General features: G+C 46.1%; 1 protein-coding gene and 1 non-coding gene across 6 annotated transcripts in view; one reads left to right on the top strand and one right to left on the bottom strand.

Annotated features, from left to right (window-relative positions):
• Nucleotides 1-25,107, bottom strand: part of LOC115179119 (protein TANC1-like) — a 55,992-nt gene that overhangs the window by 5,052 nt on the left and 25,833 nt on the right. For 4 of the 5 annotated variants that reach the window (XM_029740394.1, XM_029740393.1, XM_029740396.1 and 1 more), the window contains 19 exons: nt 18,577-18,690; nt 15,927-16,208; nt 14,651-14,793; nt 12,337-12,568; nt 10,605-10,771; nt 8,614-8,922; nt 8,138-8,338; nt 7,710-7,922; nt 7,413-7,535; nt 7,054-7,290; nt 6,598-6,804; nt 6,390-6,471; nt 2,203-2,336; nt 1,959-2,082; nt 1,087-1,262; nt 759-891; nt 611-640; nt 433-524; nt 123-269 (listed from right to left, as the gene is read on the bottom strand). In XM_029740394.1, the coding sequence (XP_029596254.1) occupies nt 123-269; nt 433-524; nt 611-640; nt 759-891; nt 1,087-1,262; nt 1,959-2,082; nt 2,203-2,336; nt 6,390-6,471; nt 6,598-6,804; nt 7,054-7,290; nt 7,413-7,535; nt 7,710-7,922; nt 8,138-8,338; nt 8,614-8,922; nt 10,605-10,771; nt 12,337-12,568; nt 14,651-14,793; nt 15,927-16,208; nt 18,577-18,690 (3,146 nt within the window). The remainder of the gene's footprint in view (nt 1-122; nt 270-432; nt 525-610; nt 641-758; nt 892-1,086; nt 1,263-1,958; nt 2,083-2,202; nt 2,337-6,389; nt 6,472-6,597; nt 6,805-7,053; nt 7,291-7,412; nt 7,536-7,709; nt 7,923-8,137; nt 8,339-8,613; nt 8,923-10,604; nt 10,772-12,336; nt 12,569-14,650; nt 14,794-15,926; nt 16,209-18,576; nt 18,691-25,107) is intronic. The other variant, XM_029740395.1, reaches the window with a different exon arrangement.
• On the top strand, nt 4,751-4,823 carry trnat-ugu (transfer RNA threonine (anticodon UGU)). The gene has a single exon. It is a non-coding gene; the product is annotated as a tRNA-Thr (tRNA).

The following is a 25,107-nucleotide window of genomic DNA, read 5'->3' as shown; positions in this document are numbered from 1 at the left end:
TAAATCCTATAAAATAGCTAATGGAGTAGTGTGTAGCTATATCAGACGACGTAATACCTTCAGTTTTATTAAATGTTCAGTTATATTAGCAACTGATAGAGTAATGTGTGTGTGTGTCTCACATTAGTTTTCCTGCGGCAGCGTGACATGTTGAGGTACAAGGAGACACGGAGCTCTTTCAGGCCCTTCAGGTCGTCTCCGAAGCCGTCTCGGGGGAACTTCCTCAGGGCATACTGATACCTCTGGGCTGCCTCCTTCATCCTCCCCTTCTGGAGAGAGGAGAGATGGAGAGGGAGAGAAAATACAGACATTGATTTGGAGAAGAGGGCTAGCAGATTTTCTAATTGGACACACTTTCATGACACACACACACACACACACACACACACACACAGCGTGAGAGATCAGGTTTTCCTTTTGTTGTTAACCCACCTTATACAGCAGGTTGCCCTCCTCCATGAGTTTCTGTAGGAGGATGAGGAGGACGTCTGGTTTGGATGTGGCCATCGCCCACGTAGCATGACCTGGTCAAGAGGTAAGAGAACACAGGTTAAACACTCACACACACACACACACTCACAACGCTCTAAAAGTTATCTAAAGAAAGTACCTGATCGATCATAAGGGGATGTTCTGTAGCCTTTTAGCAGGTAGAAAGGAGTGAAGAGAAAGAGGGGTGAAATACATGGTGTTGATCGCAACTTCCTCAAGACCCTGCAGGGCTTTAACACCGACAGATCAGGTCAACTCTAACTCACCCAGCTTGGCCCCTTTCTTCAGTAGGGTGACCACTACAGCAGCGTTCCTACAGCCCACAGCCCTCTCCAGAGGCCTCACCCCACTGTGGTCCACATGCTCCACCACCGCACCCTTCTCCACCAGGTACTGAACCTGTGGTTGTAGAGGACACCACAAAACAAACAGCATTTTTAAAAGGATTCAAACGAGGCCAAAGGTGCTGGAGGGAATTGTGAAAATTCAGTACTGTTTTAAAAAATCTACAATCTAGGCCAGTTGCAGCAAAATCAGAATTATGTCTGTGGATCTATTTGTTTCTCCAGTTTGCAGTATTAGAAGGAACCCCACCATCTCTGCATCACCGTTGAACGCTGCCAGGTGGAGAGGGGTACGTCCGTTCCTGTCAGGGTGGTCTATCTCTGCCCCCTTCTCCACCAGGCGCTCCACCACGCCCTTCTGACCCTTCAGACACGCCCAGCTCAGAGCTGTCTGGCCCTCCTTGTCCACGGAGGCTAAAGACGCGCCTGGAACCAGATCAGAAATAACACGCTCACGCCACTGCAACTCAGTCTGACATATACTCAGTTTATTAGGTACACCCATCTAGTACTGGGTCGGACCACATTCCCCACACCATTACACCACCAGCCTGTACCGTTGACACCAGGCAGGATGGGACCATGGGCTCATGCTGGTTATACCATATCCTGACTCTTCCATCAGCATGACGCAACAGGAACCGGGATTCGTTGGACCAGGCAAGGTTTTTTCACTCCTCAATTGGCCAGTGTTGGTGATTGTGGAGCCTCTTCTTCTTGGAGCCTCTGGAGCCTGGAGCCTCTTCTTCTTGTTTTTACCTGATAGGAGTGGAACCCAGTTTGGTCGTCTGCTGCTATAGCCCATCCGTGACAAGGACCGACGAGTTCTGCGTTCCGAGGTGCCATTCTGCTAGTCACTAGTTTTGCCCATTTTAACGTTCAAACGAACAGTAACTGGATGCCTGTCTGCCTGCTTTATATAGCAAGCCACGGCCAGGTGACTCACTGTCTATAGGAGCGAACCATTTTCGTGAACGGGGTGGTGTACCTAATAAACTGACCACTCAGTCTATACTGTATATCTCAGAGCTACAAAATGAAAAAATTATCTAAAATAACACTCTATCCCCCTTAGTGCACTGAAAATTGACATGTACCATGATCTGACCCTGGACCTCTCACCCTTTGTCAGCAGGAAGTCAGCAGTGCTGAGGTGGCCCTCGCTGGCTGCCACCATCAGCAGACTGCGGCCCTGCTTATCAATGGTGTTAATGTCCACACCGCGCTGCAGCAACAGCTCTGCTACCTGAGAGAGGGGGGGAAGAGAGACAGAGAGAGTGAGAGCATGAGTGAAAGGACAGCCATCAGTGCTGTAAAGCAGGAAAATTAGAAGTGTAACAGAAAGACTCATCAGAATGATTCTCACCTGGGGGTGTCCATGCCTGATGCAGCTGAAGAGTGGGACCACCCCTCTCCGGTTGGGCTGCTCCGCCCCTGCACCCCTCTCCAGCAGGAAAACACACGTCTCTGTCCTGCCCCGGCCTGCAGCCGCACTCAGAGCTGAGAGAGAGAGAGACCCCCAGAACAGTGGTCAACTACCTACTTCACCACTGTGCGCTGAATGAAAGTAATCGTTGTTTTTGTGTTATTGATTGTTTTGAGACAGTTAATAATGAGAGTATAATATTGGCACCACACATGCAATGTGAGCTACAGTACACTGTGAACAGAAAATGTCACATCCCTGAGTAGGACTTTCAAATACTATTTTTAGACTGGCCACACTTCAGTGGGCCCATATCTCCCTATGCTCTCTCTTAGCTGAGGCTGTCAAAAGTCTTACAGCTGGCCTGGCAGAGAGAGAGACAGATTTGATGGGTATTGGCCACAGCTTGCCCAACCAGCCATCTAGTCCTGGGTATGGAGCATCCAGACAGTATATACCTCCCAAAAGGCACCCTATTCCCTAATTAGTCCACTACTTTTGACCAAAGCCCATAGTGCTCTAGGCCAAAAGTAGTGCACTATATAGGGAATAGGGTGCTGTTTGGGACACAAGCAGACAGTGCAGACCAGGGAAGCTGAGATCAGACAGGTACTAATGCGGTCACAGGAAGGCCAAGAAGATCATCAAGGACCTCAGCCACCTGAGCCAAGGCCTGTTCACCCCGCTACCATCTAGAAGGCAGAGAAAGCACAGGTGCATCAAAGCTGGGACTGAGAGACTGATAAACAGCTTCTATCTCCGGGCCATCAGACTGTTAAACAGTCACCACTACCCTGCCCTGAACCTTAGAGACTGTTACTAGCCGGCTAGCACCCATTACTCTACCCTGCACCGTAGAGACTATTACTAGCCGGCTAGCACCCATTACTCTACCCTGAACCTTAGAGACTGTTACTAGCCGGCTAGCACCCATTACTCTACCCTGCACCTTAGAGACTGTTACTAGCCGGCTAGCACCCATTACTCTACCCTGAACCTTAGAGACTGTTACTAGCCGGCTAGCACCCATTACTCTACCCTGCACCTTAGAGACTGTTACTAGCCGGCTAGCACCCATTACTCTACCCTGAACCTTAGAGACTGTTACTAGCCGGCTAGCACCCATTACTCTACCCTGAACCTTAGAGACTGTTACTAGCCGGCTAGCACCCATTACTCTACCCTGAACCTTAGAGACTGTTACTAGCTGGCTAGCACCCATTACTCTACCCTGCACCTTAGAGACTGTTACTAGCCGGCTAGCACCCATTACTCTACCCTGCACCTTAGAGACTGTTACTAGCCGGCTAGCACCCATTACTCTACCCTGAACCTTAGAGACTGTTACTAGCCGGCTAGCACCCATTACTCTACCTTGCACCTTGGAGTTATTGAACACTGGTCACTTTAATAATGTTTAAATACTGTTTTACCCTTTTTATATGTATATACTGTATTCTAGTCATGGCTCATTCTGTAGAACTGCTGCTGTACACACCTTTTCTATTCATATACTGGCCATACAGTCTATACACACCATCATGTACATATATATTTATAATCTGGACTCTAACATTGCTCGTCCTGATATCTCTTAATTCCTTTATTTGGATTTGTTGGATTTGTGTATATTGTTTTGTATTGTAGGTATTACTGCACTGTTGGCGCTAGAAACACTAGCATTTCACTATGTGTTTAATATGTGTTCGATATGTGTACGCGACCAATGCCATTTTCTTTTCTTTGATACAGCCTCCTGTTTCACCTTGGCTGGGATGATGAAATACTCACAGGAGAGGTGACATCACCCAGCTGGCTCTGGAAGCCAGTGGGGAGGGAATGACGACATGAATGACATCTGTGGGAGCATGTAGGGTACGCCCTCCCCATCTGTCCCACCGATGGTTCCACATGAGCACATACGCAATTACAAATCACCTCACTCATTTCATTTCCTTTATCTCATTTCCCTTCACGCCAGAGCAAAAAGTTGAGATAACAAAATACTTTCATAATAAAAAAATACATTGTGGCTATGATTGATACATTTAGGAATATTTTGTCTTGTGACTCAACACTTCTCAATCTAAGATAAGGCAGACGTGCACCACTGACTCATAAATCAATACGCAATTGCGGATTCATGCCTGAACAGCTGTGCTTCTGTTGTCAATGTCAAATATCTGAGGAGAGTTTGGAGAGACGTGGAGGAGTCTGTCAGTCAGAGTCAGTTGCTTTTACCAGACAAAGAGTATGTGGCTTTCAGGTTAAATCCCTGACGTGAGGCCTCGTGCCGGCAGCCGAGCTCAGCCGGGTTTGGCCAGACTGCTCCAACCAACAGCTGTGCGGTAGAGTCAGTGACGTCACATTAGGTGTGGCCAGAGACATATATTTAGAAATATGCCTATGGGCGTGGTCCTCTGTCTGTTTTTGAGTAAGCTGGGTGTGATATGTAAATATCCTGTTGCAGTGAGGTGTGAATGGGTAAGGCTCCATAGCTCAGTGGTTAGAGCACTGGTCTTGTAAACCAGGGGTCGCGAGTTCAATTCTCGCTGGGGCCTTGGTTGTGGAATCAAATGTTTTGATCCAAAAGGGAGGTTATCATATTGAAAATAGTCTTTTTTTTAATAAGGGCCAATGAGTTGAATGGCTCCTAGTTCACCAACAAGATTAAAAACATGATCTGTTGATAATGTCCAGTTCTATCAACTACTTCCCACAGCTATAAATACTACTTCTGACAACTCTCACGTATGTCACTGACCTTGTGTGGACGACAGCTGCTACAGCTACGATAGTTATTTATCCGTTCCATGTTATTTCATTCACGTACAGTAAACCTTTGGCGTTTCACCCACAGAGGAGGTAGACACGGACAGGCAGACAGACAGACAGACAGTAGCCTGCCCTCCAGGGAGAAAAACGTAATTATTCTCCACTAATGAGAAGCCACCAGGCACGGGAACACATTTGCATAGAGAGAGGACAATTTCACAGGCAGAAGTATTCAAGGACTTCTTTCACCGAATAGATTAGAAGAGCTGAAGTGAAATCATTCCGTATATAGTAGAGTATCAAGATTCTCTACCATGGGAGGATTTGTCGATGTAAAACCAATAATTATGAAAATGAATCAATGCTAAACTGAATGGTAAATCCCAACAATAAAACAAATGAAGGCCATTAAATTGGTACTATTGTTTATTTTATCGCTCAGTCAGGTCTCTGTAATCAACATAAATACATGATTTCCTTCAATTTACCTCTAAATAGCCTATTTAGTATTCTATATTTGCATTAGCGAGGTTGTTTTCATTCAGGTTTGGCTTACAAATGTTGGTACCAGCAGCCAGCAATTGTATGTATGCTTCCAATTGGCAGTGGTTGAGCGCTGTCTATCCCCCAGCCTATGTATTTACTGAGAGCACAGAAACACCTATGATTGTATTAGAGTTTAACGGGTATAAGAATCAAGACAAGTTTGCTTGTCTACACCAGCTTCACTGTAAGACTATTATAATCTAATATTACCAGATCTTTCTTTTTTAACATGTTACTAATTTCACAGACGCTCTTATCCAGAGCGACTTACAGGAGCAATTAAGGTTAGGTGCCTTGCTCAAGGGCACATCGACAGATTTTGCACCTAGTCGGCTCGGGGATTCAAACCAGCGACCTTTCGGTTATTGACCCAACGCTCTTAACCGCTAGGCTACCTGGAATACATGACCCAGTTCAAACTATTACTTAAATCTTCAGCTTCCGACCGGATCAGAAGAGTCCGTCGGTGTAACCTGCCATCTTAATAGGTCCTGTTGGTTAAAAGTAGCTCAGTTCAAGCCTCTCTTCCCCAGTGAGCTCACCTACATCTCTGAGTCCCGAACAAGCACACGGGCTCCAATATCCCTTCGCTTGCATCCTACGCGACAGTAAACAGTAAATGTACAGTGGGAAAGTGGAGACCACCTGAGAAGCTCACTAGGAAGTGAATAACAACAAATGATCTCCGCTTGGTAAAACGAATGCCCAACCACCTTTCGAGAGGCAGCGAAAACAAGCAACCGAAAACAGAGGATGAGGAAAGAAAATAAACATGAATATACAGACAAAGGTAAAGTGCACTGTACCCGTCTCTCCCCAGAGCGTGTCGGGAGCGTCTATCTGCACAGCCAAATCTTCATCTTTCAGCTCCAGTAAGCTCTTTGCAACCTGACAATGAGACAATATTCTGCACAATAATTATACATCATAACTATTATAAGCAATACACAAAGGTTGAATCTGAAGAGAGCGCGCGGTGTGTGTGTTCGTCAGTGTGTGTACGCAGTAGCCTACGTGAGTTTGTCCCATGCTGCAGGCGGCCGTCAGGGCCTGTTGTAAGGCCTGGCCCTTCACACTGCTCTTCACACCGTGCTGCTGTTGGCCCTCAGGGGCCTCTGTGGGGCCCCAGTCCTGGTTCAGCAGGTAGTGGATGATGTCTGGGTGGCCCCTCAGCCCAGCATGGACCAGGGCACACTGACCACTCTTATCAACATGGCCCACCTAGAGGGAGAAACACAGATCAATCAATCAATGAATCCAATGTATTTACACAGCCCTTTTAACATCAACAGTTGTCACAACCGTATTTACAGTAACATAGCCTAAACCCCAAAGAGCAAACAGAAGCAGATAATTATGATACATGACTAAGTTATAACTTATGAAACGGTAAAGCTGGGAAACAACAACAGCAGATTGAATTGTCAACAGGGTGAGATAACAGCATGGGACCAACAACTGACCACTGACCTTGGCTCCCTTCTTACAGAGCAGGCTGACCAGTCCTGTGTGTCCTGCTGCGGCGGCCAGACAGAGGGGGGTCATGCCGCTGTCCGAGGGGCTGTCAACGGGAGCCCCCAGCTCCAGCAGCAGGGACACCATTTCAAGGTGACCCAGGTGGGCGTGCACACCCAGCACAGGGGAACGGCCAAGCACCTCTGAACGCCCACTCACACTCGCCCCGCCCAGCATCAGCAGACGACTCACCTGCAGGTAAGATTTTTTTTAAAGGTGTGCGTATGTGTACGTGCGTGCGAGTCTCTCACCTTGACGTTGGGTGTGCGTGTGTGCGCGTGCCTGTGCTGTGTGTGCGTGCGTGTGTGTCTCACCTTGACGTTGGGTGTGTAGAGATTTCTGAGGGAGGCCAGGGCTGCAGAGAGGCTGTCGGTGCTACAGCTCACCCACAGAGCCTGCAGAACACTGGAGGACACGCCTGTCCTCTTACTCTGACCCTGAGAGAGAGGGAGGCAGAGACAGGGAGAGAGAGACACTGGTTCAATACTACCACCATCGACCCCCCCAGTGCATGACAGGAAGAGGAGAGAGGCTACTGCACTGTAATATTTGAACTCAGATAGTCTTTGGATTAACGTCCCATTAGTCCATTCAGACACACTAGCTGGTACCTTGAAGATGTGTGCCTTCAGGATATGATGTCCCAGCTCCATGGTCTGCTGCCGGTTCAGCTTGCTCTCCTGTCTGGAGAACATGAAGGCCAACAGAGCATGGCCACTCCTGGGGTCACAGAGGAAGTCGGTGCTCTCTCCGTCCGCCCTCCACACTAGCCACTCTCTAAAGGAGGGGTGGAAGAGCATGCGGGTGCCGTCCCTGCGTCTCACCTAGAGGGACATGACACAAGATCAGACAGAGGTTGTTGTCATAAATCCACAAGTGGCTGAGATAGTTACTATCACTGGGAGCCAAATGCAACTCCCACAGAGTGAACGTAACTCAATGCAATGATTGTATACTACTTCCTGGCCTACTTCCTGATCTAGCTAACAACGTACGGTATGGCCGTGTCTCAATAGTCTTTCACAGGTTCTCTCCTCACCAGGACGCAGGCCAGGGTCTCCAGGCGTTGTTGGAAGTCCTCCCAGGACATCTCTCCTCTCACACCCCCAGCGTTCAGCGCCCGGAACAGCTGCTCGTCCGTCAGCGGGTGTAACGAGGCCAGCACCACGTTGAGTACGGGCAGCACCCGCTCGAAGGTTTGGTCCCCTTCGAACCCCGCACGGCACTGCAGCAGGTACACCTGATGATAAAGAGGACCAGAATAGAAATACGTTTGTTGACTTGATTGTGTATTGAATCCCGTGTGTTGTACTTCCTTAGCTGGAGCAACTCTATGGGCTGGTGTCCCAGGCACAGATTAAGTGTAGTGCTGGGCTAAAAAACGATTTCAGTGGAGATTCTCCATTGACCATGCTTTTCAGTCCAGGACTAGGCTTAATCTGTCTGGGAAACCAGCCCTACATGTATTTAATATTTGTCAAAGATTTGTCAAATAAAATGTATTCATTCATTCACCTCAGCCAGAGAGACGGGCACTACCATGTAGTTGCCTCCCTTGAGAACCAGGTGCTCCCTCTGGAACAGGTCCAGGGTCAGTTTTAGGTAGAGGAAGGAGCCCTGGCTGCGAGAGGCCAGGTGGGTGTTGAACTTGCTGAGGAGGAGGGGGTCGGGGACGGTGCCGTTGGGCGTGGTGACGTTGGCGGCAATCTCGGGGCTGACGATGACCCGGTGTTGGATGTAGTCGCTAAGGTCCCCGCCGATCTCGCTGCTCTCTGGGAAGTCGTCCAGTGAGAGTCTGGAGAAGGGTAGGAGGGTGGTGATCTCCTGGGGAGACAGGAGACAGCGATTATATTGTCGAATTGTATATGTTGTGGATTTATGTCTGACCAAAATGGGCCTCCTGGAAGCGTATATATATCATACACTGCATTCTCAGTCAAAGTGTACTGTAGCTCGGCTATATCTCAGAGTTGAACTTAGCCCACACGCCTTGCCACCGTGAGCCCAGGAGCACACCGCAACTTCCCACCCAAGAGTCTGCAGTACAAAATCACTACCATACAACACAGTACAATTCTATCCTCCAGCTCCTGCATCGCAGCAGAGAGAACCCTTTCTTCTAGTTGTGACAGGTATCATGAAAGAGGGAAAAACACTGAATAATACAAGTGATGATGAGAACAGTGTTGGCTCACTATGGTGGTACTGTATGTGCCAGGACAACAGATTAGTCAGGGAGAGGATGGCACCCATCACATCTCTTCAAGCTGCTGCTTCTTCTGACTCAGAAACATGAAATACAGTAGCCGTGTAACACTGTATGCGTGCACTTCTTTTGTAGGATCTTCATTTGACCAGTATTGAGGCAGCAAAATAATCCTGGATTTGAACATTTAGTCCATAATGTTGCTTGATTGGTGGTTAGGCAAACGTGTGCCGGCCAAAGTTAGGCTACATGAAAAGTGCAATGCTATTATTAGAACCGTGTTTAACTGCGGGTTTTCAGTGAATTTATGTAAATCACAAGTCTTATCTGCATTTCCTGTGGTGCATGAAAATTCTCAGCACTAAAGGCGTGATCAAATTACGATCCTACAGGTATATATAGGGAATAGGGTGCCACGAAACCACTGACTCACATTCTGCCAGCTTTCTCACCGATTCACATCATCTCTTCAGATGACAGATGCCATCAGAAATGGTGACGTTTGAGGCAAGAGAAGAAAATTACAGCCATGAACGAATAAATCAAATGCAATACCTAAGTTAATATGAGATTATTATTGCTGTTTCATTTCCTTGCTCTGCATGCACGATTTCATTAAAGTGCGGTGATCCGAAGATTTCACAGTGCCCTGGTTGCATAGCAACCTCGATGGGACCATGCCTAAAACAGGATATTGGCAACTTCCTGTGAAAGGACCAATTGGGAGAGGAGAGAGGATAGAGAGCAGGCAGGGGGATCAACGTCTAACATCCCTTGCCAACACACTCACGCACACACGCACACACACTGTAGTGGCCTGTCGTGTCCTCAGCACTCCTGTTACATAACGTCAGGCAGGCTCCCAGGAGCATTACAGCCCGGAGTGGTAATCCAGGAGGATTATGGGAAAGCTGCGTTAGGCAGCCGGAGGGATCAGTGGCCAGCCAACATGCTGGAGGAAACCACCACCAACGGGCCCTGGCGGTGTAAACTGACCAGCTAGACTGAGATACTGTCCCTCTGGGTCAGACCAGCAAAGCCATACGGTATGAGACACACAGGTGAAGGCCAGCGAACTATGGGCAAACCCAGATTTACTAAGCTTCTTTTAGCTAAAGTGTAGCAGGAGAAAGTGAGACCTGTATCAGAGACTCGAACCATAGCTCCTACGGTGCACAGACAAGAGTCTAACAGACTGTACTATGCCACAAAAGCCTAGGTCCCTGGGTAGAGGCAATGCATCACTCACATACACTGGCTAGGATGGTTTATCTGTGCTTCGTGACTGTCCTCTCCTCACCAGTAGGCAGGTCCTGACAGTGACCAACAGTTTGAGCCAGGAGGGGAACTTGGAGATGATCTTGGTGATGAAGGAGGCGACGGTGTCTCCGTAGTCCGGCTTGTGGAACTCTGCCTCGTTCAGACCATCAACCAGGAGGATGAAGTCTTCTTCCGGGATCTTCCTTTCTACACAGGGAAACAGAGCGGTGGTGGAGAGGGAGAAAGGGGGAAGTGGGGAGAGGAGAGAGCGAGAGTTGGAGTAAGAGCGAGTGAGAGGAAAAGAGAGAAAGTGAGAGAGAGAACAAGTACATAAGATACTGGCAATAATTGAAGCAGGTTTAGGACGCAAATGTAATGCACATAACTGCTGCGTTCCAAATGTATTTTGAAATACTGTACATGTCGCAGCAACTGTTTGAAGTGATATGGTTGAATTCCACAATGTTGCATTGTCACAATGCCACCCTTACTGTCAGAATACAAAGACAGGAAGTTGTGGTACTCAATGGAATACCAGACGAAAAGACACAGTGCAGTTTATCAGGCAGGAGGGAAGAGATCGACGTGTGCAGGCTCTGGAATATCTAACCCGGGGTCAGTCCAAAATGATACCCTAGTAATGATACCCTAGTCCCTAAGTAGGGACTAGACTTTTGACCAGAGCCCTGCTTCCATTCCCTTACCCCATGTTATACTTCATGAGTAATGTCACAGAGGGACTGCACCTCAGATGGAGGGTGAGAACACCAGTCACCCCTCCTCAGTCTCCTGTATGGGCCCTCATCATCGCAACCATTACTTTTAATAAGACAGGAGAGGCATATCTATCCTGTTCCAGTCTACCTGAGCCGTCGATGCAGCCTGATACAGCCCTTCCTGACTGTGTGGAACTTATATCACTCTATACACTCTGCCACAGGCGTCTACTAATCCACATCATAAAGATGGAGGACGTGTTGATTCCTCTAGAACGAGCCTGCGGCGGAGGCTACTGAACTAACAACCTATTGACCAGGCTGACTGGCTACTATATCATGAGATAGACTGAGACACACTGGCTACCATAGGTGGTCTATTACGTTGATATGGCCTGCCCTCTTGTTTTTCCTGTACAGTAAGAATAATACATTGGATTAAAGCACTGAGGCTGTTTACACAGGCAGCCCAATTCTGATCTTTTGTCCAATTATTGGCAAAAGAGCTGATCTGATTGGTCCAAAGACTAATTAGTGGAAAAATATCAGAATTGGGCAGCCTGTGTATAAGCAGCCATATAATGCTGATCACTGCTAAAATACTGATCTACGGCTGCATTTTTTTTTTTACTAATTCGTCTTTTGACCAATCAGATGAGCTATTTTGCCCAAAATTGAGCAAAAGATCAAAATTGGGCTGCCTGTGTAAATGCAGCCTGAGGGATATTGATTGATATGGATACTCCTACAGTGACAAAGGTTGTTGTTTGAAGTGATGTTGTTTTTGAAGTTAGATTTGTGTCACGGTCTGTAGCGTATTTAACCAGTGACCTTATTATCCCTAAACGATCCAGCGGCCCACCAGGGAGTCCTAATCAACTGTTTCAGGGGGCGCATGACAATTTAGCAAACTGTAGGAGGAAGGGTTGGAGGTGAGGTGTAGCTGGTGAGTAGCAGCTGCAGGTGTTACACTTACAAAAGTGGATGAAGGGGATGGGGGGGGGTTTTGAAGCATGGGTGAGAACATGGAGACTGCAGGAGTAAGTTAGTAGCTACCCTTGCGCAGGTTGACGAGGGGCTCCAGGACTCCCCTGCGGAAGGCAGCGATGGGGTCCTGGACACAGGAGCGCAGACTGAGCATGCTCTGTATATGAGGTTCCTTTAGCAGTAGCTCCCTGTAGCCGCTGAGCTGTGGCGCTCTGGACAGCAGGGCGGCGACACTGTGCACAAACTCTGGGACCAGGCAGGTGTAGGTGTTGTCAGCCTGGCAGAAGTGGTAGGACACAACCTGGAAAGAGCGTGAGAGAAAGAGAGGCTCCCTAATTGAGCACTTCAATAATGCTTTTTCAATGTTTTGACTGCCATGAGTGTCTTGAACTTTCCAGAGAAGTGAGTCCTCAACCAACATTGAATATCTCCATCTCACAAATCAGCATTTGATTTTCTCCATGAGGCTAAAGTGTCTGCGATGAGTTGCTAATTAACAGATTGGCTAATCAAGCAGCCATGACGGATCCACTTAATGGAACAGGGGAAAAACAGGGCATGGATGTCAAGAGTAAACACACGAGTCTTTGGGACTCGATGGCCTTATTCATTATTCACCACATCAGTAATTACATGAACATATAGTTAACAGAACCATCTTGTTAATTTTGTTGAGGATGGAGAAGTATCCATACACCCAGGGGTCATCTTTAATTCAGGAACTCATCAAAAGGGGCAAACAGATGGATGGCAAACACAGTCATAAACCTTCTCCAGTTGCCTTGGAACCCAATTTGTCAAACTAAACCCTCCCTCTTAGTATTACTAGGTGAAGCTGCAAGACTCTTCATCTCTGAGACCAATTATAGAGGAATTAGGAGGTGGTCTATTGGCAGTGATTCAAGAAACTAGACTATCTGTGCAAAGCATCGTTCTGAGATACTAAGCATGAATGTTTTCACATCCCAGATCTCTGTCACGATTGTCGTAGGAAGGAGACCAAAGCGCAGCGTGGGTATCGTTCCACATCTTTTATTTTTAATGTGAAACTTTGCAAAACAAACAAACTACAACCAAACCGTGCCGAAAGATGTGCAACATGCACTAACTCAAAATAATCTCCCACAAACACAGGTGGGAAAAACAACTACTTAAATATGATCCCCAATTAGAGACAATGATGACCAGCTGCCTCTAATTGGGAATCATACAAAAAACCCAACATAGAAAAAAGAAACTAGAACACAACGTAGAAAAATGTAACTAGATTAAAAAAAACACCTACTCTACCATAGAAAATAAGAGCACTCTATGGTCAGGACGTGACAATCTCAGAACTGTTTTGAAGTGAATTCTTCTTTCATAACCCATTAAGGTCCTGACCTTGAAAGTTCCTAAAGTGCAGAGTATCAAAATACTAAGACCTTCAAAAATCATTTTTTTGGGGGGCGTGCAATCGTATATAGAACCTTATGTTCTATCTGGCACAGAATGTTACAATTATTTACATTTCAATAGAAAAGTACAGACATTTAATGATGAAATAAAGAAAATACCCTTCCTTCTTTCCAATCACATCATCAAATATATTAATTAAAATGACAAATAAACTATATCCTCTGGATGAGTAAACGGACATATTTTTCGGGTCTCTGACACCCAAAGTCAGTAAACTACTTGCTAGTTATCAATAAAATTCGGTAAGTTTAATACTGTAGAACAAGACAAACATACCAATGCCACTCCTAAGGACCTTAAATTTATTGCATGTATTTATTAGTTTTTACCATAAAGAGCTTACGTTATGGCCATTCTTATTCTACATTTTTTAAATCTAATTTACAAAGAGGACCAGAACCTATGATATGAAGAATCAAGGACTTGGGACTATAAGATTCTATCAGAAAAATGCATAGTTTTGAGATGAGTATTTTTGAAGTTACAGCTCTCAGAACTGTTTTGTGACGTCTTCCTCTTTCACGTCCATTAAATGACTAAAATTTCTATGAAAATGACTCAATAAGTATATCACCTTACATGCAATTATTTTTGTTGATTGACAATCCAGCATTGTGTGATTGGATTGAACATAGATCCTGATAGCACCAAGTTAAAAGGTGTTTTCAGATTATTATCATTTGTTCGTCATTGTAAAATAACAACAAAAAAAAACGGACATATCTGACATGTAAAGGACCACCTGAAGAGCAACTCTATGTGAATAACACATTTTTTGACCCAAATGGACCTTATAGTCCCAAGATTCTTCTCCACCAGAGGTGTGTTTCTGTGTGTGTGTGTGCCTGTGTGTGCCATTCAGGTGTGTGTGTGCGTTCAAAGGTGCGCGCATGAAGTGTGTGCATGTGTGTGTAGCGTATCGTACCTTGCTGGCCAGGCGTTTCACAGCCTCGTCTCGGTGTGCCTCTGGTGTCCCGGGGCAGGTTGTTTCACTGGGCTGGGGGTCTGTGGTGGGGGTGCTGGGCTGGGGCGGCTGTTTGGAGGCTCCGTCTGTCCCCCTTTCCCCAACTGCAAGAGGGACACAGCTAGGTGTAACCGGTGTGAAACGGCTAGCTAGTTAGCGGGATGCAGGCTAATAGCGTTCCAATCGGTGACGCCACTCGCTCTGAGATAGTTGTTTCTCTTGCTCTGCAAGGGTTGCAGCTTTTGTGGAGCGATGGGTGATGGTGCTTCGAGGGTGACGGTTGTCGATGTGTGCAGAGGGTCCCTGGTTCAAGCCCAGGTAGGGGCGAGGAGAGGGACGGAAGCTATACTGTTACAAAGGCACACACGTGGACTGTCACTACTTTTTCATGAGAAGTTGGAGGAGAATAATAATCATTCAATGAAATATTTTTTGGAAAACCAGCACTCATGGCTAGAATTTATTTTTTTTTGTTCTTGTGCTGTGAATACGAGAGAGCATGTTAAACGCATCATTGTGGGCTGGTTTCTATAATGGACCCAAAACATATCTCCAGTAAACAATGTTAATTAAATAAGGCCCTGAGTCACAATGGCAAATCACTTCAGTCTCTGTCAGGCATTTATCATCATGTACTATAATTAGATCACTGTCTATAATGCATTTCCCTGAGCAGGCACATCAAAGCAGATTCCTACTCTTAACCTAAATGATGTCATTACTTGATGTCATTACTGACGTGCGGTATGGTGCACTGTATCCATTTGCTGGATGGGGGCCGAGAAAATGATATGCGGTGTGCATTCACGGCCATTGATGGTGGGAGAAAAGTGTGGTACTGTACCTAGCTACTGACGTAGCAACGCATGCGTTTGTGTAACATCAATCACCACACAATCAGTCAAAGGTTTTATTCCTGTGACTTTGTGTGGCTCATCCGCTAGGACCAAAATATCTGATGGACCCTGCTACTTGAGAGTGATGGCTCTGTAAACGTATGACTGATCTCAAGGTAGACAGGTTGGCTTGCCTAGTTAGAAAATTGTTAAACTTATAATGAAAAATGTGAATGTTTAAATCACCCTTCGCTGAATGAGTAACCATCCATTCGTCCTTCCCTTCTGGGGCACAGGGAACTGGCAGCTTCCTCATAAAAGAGCTGTTGCATCTCAAGAGGTTCATCCTGTTTATCATTTCAAACAAAGTACCTCCAGAGAAGGGAAGTTTTGTCTCTTACTTTTGGGGGAGGTGCAGGGGCTCTGGGTGGGGACCTGTTGCATGTGACCTCCATGACAGCTGAGAGCCACCAGCCGCGAGACAATGGCCGTCTTGCCGAAGCCCACATCGCCCACGATAACGGCCCCACGGCCCTCGCAGGTGTCACTCTTCTTTAGGACCTCCTCTAGCCGATGGAACAGCCAATCACGGCCTTGGAACGGTGCATCCATGGCGACGGTGGGAACCTCGAACAACAACGGCTTCAGCATGATGTCGCCTGATTTGAAGGCAGCGAAGCGCGCTGGACGAAGAGAAAAGAGAGAACACAGGTGTTACAAACATGACTTCCTGTTCATTTTAAAGAGTATTGTGGTATACAACAATAATATAGTTGTGTATGGTGTTGTAACACAATAATTGCATGCACGAAGGCAGGATCTCAGTCGGGGTCTCAGCTTACTGTTGAGCGTGTTATGATATGGGGTGAAGGTTAACGTTAGGACATAGACAAACACACAATCCAGGATCCACCTCCACACTTCATCCCCCAGGTGGCAGTAACCGGGTCTAGATGCTGAGTTTAGCCTTGATAAGCACATAAATTACTGCCAATTAAGATGATCGTCAGTCAGAGTGCCAGTTTGGAGAGCCGTGAGGCTGCTGGCTGGTTTGATGGCCATGAGGCCTTTCGTTTGGGTTTGAATCTTTAGTTTAGGCATGCCTGTTTGTAGTTTTCCTTTTTGTATATATTTGTTCCTGTCACCATCTGAACATAATAATCCACTTCGGCTCGTCGACCCAAAGGAGTCAAGGCAGAGCTGGCCATGGACCTAAGGTACACATTCATTCATTCAGGTTACAGACCATGCAACTAGACATAGGACCCCTAGACTTAGCGAGTGCTAACAGGCTAGTTAATCGGTTTCGTAACAAGCGTTAGAATAGTACTATACAAGATGCAATTTTGAAATGTGGTTGTGCATCAGAAGTTTTCCTCTTGTTAGCCCATGTCAGCAAAACATTTTTAGATTGGTAAGGAAGTCTACCCAGCTCTCTAAACTTGTAGTAATCATGGCTGAATTACCGACTGGGTACGAAGGGCACGTGCCCAGGGTCCCTGCCCTCCATGGTCCCCCATTGATTTTGTACTATACAAAAGTATGTGGACACCCCATCAAATTAGTGGATTCGCGTTAATTCAGCCACAACCGTTGCTGACAGGTGTATAAAATTGAGCACACTGCCATGCAATCTCCATAGACAAACATTGACAGTAGAATGGCCATACTGACGACAAGTCAGTTCATCAAATTTCTGCCCTTGCTAGAGCAATTTCAACTGAAATTGCTGTTATTGTGAAGTGGAAACGTCTAGGAGCAACAACGACTCAGCCACGAAGTGGTAGGCCACACAAGCTCACAGAACGGGACCATCGACTGCTGAAGCACGTATTGCGTAAAATCGTCTGTCCTCGGTTGCAACACTCACTACCGAGTTCCAAACTACCTCTGGAAGCAACGTCAGCACAATAACTGTTTGTCGGGAGCTTCATGAAATGGGTTTCCATGGCCGAGCAGCCGCACACAAGTCTAAGATCAAGTGTCGGCTGGAGTGGTGTAAAGCTCGCTGCTATTGGACACTTGAGCAGTGGAAACGCGTTCTCTGCAGTGATGCTTCATGCTTCACCATCTGGCAATCCGATGGACGAATCTGGGTTTAGCAGATGTCAGGAGAACACTACCTGCCCGAATGCATAGTGCCAACTGTAAAGTTTGGTGGAGGAGGAATAATGGTCTGGGGCTGTTTTTCATGGTTCGGGCTAGGCCCCTTAGTTCCATTGAACGCAAAAATCTCAACGCTACAGCATACAATGACATTCTAGACGATTCTGTGCAGTTTGGTGAAGTCCCTTTCCTGATTTTCTATAGGTCAATACAGAAATGGTTTGTCGAGATTGGTGTGGAAGAAGTTGCCTGGCCTGTACAGAGCCCTGATCTCAACCTCATCGAACACCTTTGAATTGGAACGTTGACTGCAAGCCAGGCCTAATCCCCCAACATCAGTGCCCAACCCCACTAATGCTCGTGGCAGGAATGGAAGCAAGTCCCTGGAGCAATGTACCAACATCTAGTGGAAGGCCTTCCCAGAAGAGTGGAGGCTGTTATAACAGCAAAGGGAGGACCAACTCCATATTAATGCACATGATTTTGGAATGAGATGTTGGACAAGCAGGTGTCCACATACTTTTTTCATGCAGTGTATCATATTAACACGGCATAAGTCATGGCAAAATGTGTACAATTTTGGGAAATTAGCTGTAAAACTGAACTTTTTTCTCTCTGCCCCATTGCAAAACAAGTAGAATTGAATTATATTAATTTTAAAATTGCACACATTTCCCTCCACCCCATGGTAAAATATGTAGAATTGCAGAAAACTTACTTAAAAAATGTTTTCTCTCCTCAGTCAAGAGGGGGGCCATTAAAAGGTTTTGCCTGTGAGGTGGGGAGGGGGACCAACCAAATATTGCCTAGGGCCCCCAAAAACCTAGTGCCGGCCCTGCGCACGCACACATGCCTGCATAAACGCCTGCATGCACGTATATACACACACACACAAACACCATCAACCCACCGCACACACACACAGAAACACAAACAGTACCATACCTTTGGCATCCCTTCCCCCTGTGCTGTTCCAGGGCTGTTTGATGGAGCTTCGCTGGGGAGCACTCCGTTGATCATCCAGGTAGCTCAGATCCTCCAGCTTAGTGGAACTAGTGGCTGCAGGGGAAGACATGAGAGACAGAATGAAGGAGAAGAGAAGTAGAGAAGTAGAAAATAAAGAATGAGGGAAAGCAGGAAAGAGCTTTTTACAGAGTTGCTTCATTCGTCTTTGCCTTCAAGGTAGAAAATCTTAAACATTTGGGAATAAAATGAATAAAACCCTTCATCGCCAAAAAGTATAACTATGGAGCTCTGTCCCCATTTCAACATACTGTTGTACGGGCACTTACGGCATCCCGATTATTTTCAAACATGTTTAATATATTGATTGGGCCTCATATCGGCCATTATCGCCAAGTGTGAGCAATACGAAGAGCAGACGCAAGGCTTGTCCCACCGTCAGCCAATCAGCTATAAAGGTTCTCTTCAACTAACTCACAAGTTCATCACAACAATGGCACCAAAAGTATAACCTACCCCCTCAATTCATGCCCTAGTTTTAACTTAACACCCCAAGCCCTTCGCTGACACAGAGATATTTAAGGAGAGAATGATGACTGAAGGAATTGGCCTATAATTTGGTCTGTCAAACAGGTTGGCCAACCTCCTATTTCTTAAATAGGAAGAAATTGGTTTCAACACAAAGCCCTCATTTTAAATGAAGACTGTTTAAATGAATGAGGTTTTCTCAAATCAGCCTATTTTCAGCACCCATGTTGAAAGTATTACATTGCCGCTTCAACGTAATGTAAGTTATGTAATTTACTGAAATCTGGCTTATTGCGAGGTCAATAACAATGAAAAATAGCTTCATTATGGGCAACACATTTTTTTCTCTCATTAAAATCAATTCTCGAATTAGAAAGCTATCAAAGCTCTCCTCCGGTCCTCCTCATCTTCCCTCATCATCAGTAGCCCTCCCGCACAGACGCTGCGCTCTTTGTATGTACATTGTTATGCTTCCTCGGTTGCCATGTTGATTTCCTCACTAGGCCTACACATACACAAAGCTGCCCAGCAAATATAGACAGATTTTTATACTGCCGTGGAGGTGCCGCCAGGTGTGTGTACTATACCGATTACTAGGTCACTGCGATTTGGCCCGACCGAATCGTTAAATGCGAGAGGTTCCAACTAAGCCCCATATGGGTGATCATAAAATACAAGGACATTTTCAAAGCCGCAAAGAGAACCTTGATAACCTCATATCTAGCCGGGGGAATTCTGGTGGGGACCTCCTCCCAGGTAGTACCAGCGATGGCAATACTGGCTGCAGTAACCCGTGGGGGTCAGGGGTCGCATGTGGACATGCAGGGAGTAATACTGTTGTCCTGGCCGCACAGCATCAATCTTAGCGGTCTGACTGCATAGAAGTGCCGTGGGAAGAAGGGTCTCCTCTGGGGAACAGCGTGCGTGTGTTGAGGGGGAGGGGGGTTTCCGGGCTCCATCAGCCAGGACTAGACACAAAACTGTGTTGAGGGTCCGTCGGAGACTCGTGTGCATGAGCTTAAAGTTGTGTCTGTGTGTGTGGTGTATGTGTGTGTGTGTGTGTGTGTGTGTGTGTGTGTGTTTGTAGGTGAATGTACGAGTGGAAGGGGAGAGGTGTAGAGATGTGTGTGTGGGGGGGGTGTATGCATCCCACAATCGAGGCTATAGGGTGTTGATAATAAGGATGGGATGGAATCTCAAGCTATAACATCAAATAATATCGGCTTCCTCTAAATATACATGTTCTACTGCCGGTTGCTTTGTCAGAGGTAGCTATCCTTTTGGAGGAAGTGCCTACATTACTATGCATACTGTCCGTCTAATGTGAAAGAAATGAAGGTATTCAGAAAAAATAAATACAAACACAAAAGTTATACAGTACAACTGAGGCAGGGTTAGAACTGCTTAGTGCTGCTAAGCTGGTTGTGGCACTTCGTGCTCTTTTCAAAGAATGGGTCCCAATTTCTTATGGGTTCTAGGATCCATGTGTATAGGGGTGGTCTGCCAGTCACAGGGATTACATCCCTACCTGGGATGGGGGAAGATTTTTTCGGGAGGGAAATTGGAGCTACAGTATGTATGTACCGTCTGTCATGGTACAAATGTGGATAATCGACAGGTATTGATTCTGGTGGTACTGGTAAGCATGGATAAGTGTCACGCCCTGACCATAGAGAGCCCTTGGTTCTCTATGGTGTTGTAGGTCAGGGCGTGACTAGGGGGTGTTCTAGTCTTTTCATTTCTATGTTGGTGCTCTTGGTATGGCTCCCAATTAGAGGCAGCTGATGTTCGTTGTCTCTAATTGGGGATCATACTTAAGTTCTCCATTGTTCCCACCTGGGTTGTGGGATATTGTTTGTGTTAGTGTGTTTAGCACTACGGCTTTCACGTTTGTTTTATGTTTGTTTATTGTTTTGGCAGTTTCAATATATAATAAAGCATGTGGAACTCAACTCACGCTGCGCCTTGGTTGCTCCTTTAAACGTTTGTGACAACAAGTATTTCATAAAAGTGGTAAGGATAGTGGTAAGTGTCTTAACATGTAACCTATCATGGTAATTGACATGTAACCTATCATGGTAATTGAAATGTAACCTATCATGGTAATTGACATGTAACCTATCATGGTAATTGACATGTAACCTATCATGGTAATTGACATGTAACCTATCATGGTAATTGAAATGTAACCTATCATGGTAATTGACATGTAACCTATCATGGTAATTGACATGTAACCTATCATGGTAATTGACATGTAACCTATCATGGTAATTGACATGTAACCTATCATGGTAATTTACATGTAACCTATCATGGTAATTGACATGTAACCTATCATGGTAATTGACATGTAACCTATCATGGTAATTGACATGTAACCTATCATGGTAATTGACATGTAACCTATCATGGTAATTGACATGTAACCTATCATGGTAATTGACATGTAACCTATCATGGTAATTGAAATGTAACCTATCATGGTAATTGACATGTAACCTATCATGGTAATTGACATGTAACCTATCATGGTAATTGACATGTAACCTATCATGGTAATTGACATGTAACCTATCATGGTAATTGACATGTAACCTATCATGGTAATTGACATGTAACCTATCATGGTAATTGATTAATTGAATTGCAGCTAGCTATAATTCTAATGGTTTGGATGATACTAGGAAAAGAAGAGCAGTTTTCACATTTATTTATTTATGTCACCTTTATTTAACCAGGTAGGCTAGTTGAGAACAAGTTCTCATTTGCAACTGCGATCTGGCCAAGATAAAGCATAGCAATTCGACACATACAACAACACAGAGTTACACATGGAATAAACAAAACATACAGTAGAACAAAAGAAAACAAAAAGTCTATATACAGTGAGTGCAAATTAGGTAAATTAAGGCAATAAATAGGCCATGGTGGCGAAGTAATTACAATATAACAATTAAACACTGGAATGGTAGATGTGCAGAAGATGAATGTGTAAGTAGAGATACTGGGGTGCAAAGGAGCTAAATAAATAAATACAGTATGGTGATGAGGTAGGTAGATAGATGGGCTGTTTACAGATGGGCTATGTACAGGTGCAGTGATCTGTGAGCTGCTCTGACAGCTGGTGCTTAAAGCTAGTGAGGGAGATATGAGTCTCCAGCTTCAGAGATTTTTGCAGTTCGTTCCAGTCATTGGCAGCAGAGAACTGGAAGGAAAGACGACCAAAGGAGGAATTGGCTTTGGGGGTGACCAGCGAGATATACTTGCTGGAGCGCGTGCTACGAGTGGGTGCTGCTATGGTGACCAGTGAGCTGAGATAAGGTGGGGCTTTACCTAGCAGAGACTTGTAGATAACCTGTAGCCAGTGGGTTTGGCGACGAGTATGAAGCGAGGGCCAGCCAACGAGAGCGTACAGGTCGCAATGGTGGGTAGTGTATGGGGCTTTGGTGACAAAATGGATGGCACTGTGATAGACTGCATTCAGTTTGTTGAGTAGAGTGTTGAAGGCTATTTTATAGATGACATCACCGAAGTCGAGGATCGGTAGGATGGTCAGTTTTACGAGGGTATGTTTGGCAGCATGAGTGAAGGATGCTTTGTTGCGATGTAGGAAGCCGATTCTAGATTTAATTTTGGATTGGAGATGCTTAATGTGAGTCTGGAAGGAGAGTTTACAGTCTAACCAGACACCTAGGTATTTGTAGTTGTCCATGTATTCTAAGTCAGAGCCGTCCAGAGTAGTGATGCTGGACGGGCGAGCAGGTGCGGGCAGTGATCAATTGAATAGCATGCATTTAGTTTTACTTGCATTTAAGAGCAGTTGGAGGCCACGGAAGGAGAGTTGTATGGCATTGAAGCTCATCTGGAGGTTAGTTAACACAGTGTCCAAAGAGGGGCCAGAAGTATACAGAATGGTGTCGTCTGCGTAGAGGTGGATCAGAGACTCACCAGCAGCAAGAGCGACATCATTGATGTATACAGAGAAGAGAGTCGGCCCGAGAATTGAACCCTGTGGCACACCCATAGAGACTGCCAGAGGTCCGGACAACAGGCCCTCTGATTTGACACACTGAACTCTATCAGAGAAGTAGTTGGTAAGGCGAGGCAATCATTTGAGAAACCAAGGCTGTCGAGTCTGCCAATAAGAATGTGGTGATTGACAGAGTCGAAAGCCTTGGCCAGGTCGATGAATACGGCTGCAGAGTAATGTCTCTTATCGATGGTGGTTATGATGACGTTTAGGACCTTGAGCGTGGCTGAGGTGCACCCATGACCAGCTCTGGAACCAGATTGCATAGCAGAGAAGGTACGGTGGGATTCGAAATGGTCGGTAATCTGTTTATTAACTTGGCTTTCGAAGACCTTAGAAAGACAGGGTAGGATAGAACTGGCTAAAAGTGAAGGATTACCATATTTATTGTTTACAGGAAACTCGTTCAATATCTTCTGACGAAGTGGCCTGGGAAAAAAGTGTAGGATGGTCAAATCTTTTTCTGTCATGGGCTAAGCAATTCAAAAGGTGTTCTAATCCTACTGAAAAACATTGTAGATCCCGAGGTGCAATCCGTTAAAATGGATCCTCAAGGAAGATGGATTGCTTTGAATGTACTACTTGATGATAAACAGATGTGGCTCATAAATATACACTGCTCAAAAAAATAAAGGGAACTCTTAAACAACACATCCTAGATCTGAATGAAAGAAATAATCTTATTAAATACTTTTTTCTTTACATAGTTGAATGTGCTGACAACAAAATCACACAAAAATAATCAATGGAAATCCAATTTATCAACCCATGGAGGTCTGGATTTGGAGTCACACTCAAAATTAAAGTGGAAAACCACACTACAGGCTGATCCAACTTTGATGTAATGTCCTTAAAACAAGTCAAAATGAGGCTCAGTAGTGTGTGTGGCCTCCACGTGCCTGTATGACCTCCCTACAACGCCTGGGCATGCTCCTGATGAGGTGGCGGATGGTCTCCTGAGGGATCTCCTCCCAGACCTGGACTAAAGCATCCGCCAACTCCTGGACAGTCTGTGGTGCAACGTGGCGTTGGTGGATGGAGCGAGACATGATGTCCCAGATGTGCTCAATTGGATTCAGGTCTGGGGAACGGGCGGGCCAGTCCATAGCATCAATGCCTTCCTCTTGCAGGAACTGCTGACACACTCCAGCCACATGAGGTCTAGCATTGTCTTGCATTAGGAGGAACCCAGGGCCAACCGCACCAGCATATGGTCTCACAAGGGGTCTGAGGATCTCATCTCGGTACCTAATGGCAGTCAGGCTACCTCTGGCGAGCACATGGAGGGCTGTGCGGCCCCCCAAAGAAATGCCACCCCACACCATGACTGACCCACCGCCAAACCGGTCATGCTGGAGGATGTTGCAGGCAGCAGAACGTTCTCCACGGCGTCTCCAGACTCTGTCACGTCTGTCACGTGCTCAGTGTGAACCTGCTTTCATCTGTGAAGAGCACAGGGCGCCAGTGGCGAATTTGCCAATCTTGGTGTTCTCTGGCAAATGCCAAACGTCCTGCACGGTGTTGGGCTGTAAGCACAACCCCCACCTGTGGACGTCGGGCCCTCATACCACCCTCATGGAGTCTGTTTCTGACCGTTTGAGCAAACACATGCACATTTGTGGCCTGCTGGAGGTCATTTTGCAGGGCTCTGGCAGTGCTTCTCCTGCTCCTCCTTGCACAAAGGCAGAGGTAGCGGTCCTGCTGCTGGGTTGTTGCCCTCCTACGGCCTCCTCCACGTCTCCTGATGTACTGGCCTGTCTCCTGGTAGCGCCTCCATGCTCTGGACACTACGCTGACAGACACAGCAAACCTTCTTGCCACAGCTCGCATTGATGTGCCATCCTGGATGAGCTGCACTACCTGAGCCACTTGTGTGGGTTGTAGACTCCGTCTCATGCTACCACTAGAGTGAAAGCACCGCCAGCATTCAAAATTGACCAAAACATCAGGCA

The sequence above is a fragment of the Salmo trutta genome, chromosome 39 (assembly GCF_901001165.1).
Source record: "Salmo trutta chromosome 39, fSalTru1.1, whole genome shotgun sequence".
Lineage (NCBI taxonomy): Eukaryota > Metazoa > Chordata > Actinopteri > Salmoniformes > Salmonidae > Salmo > Salmo trutta.
The sequence above is the reverse complement of the archived record's forward strand: the minus strand, read 5'-3'. Positions and strand labels throughout refer to the sequence as shown.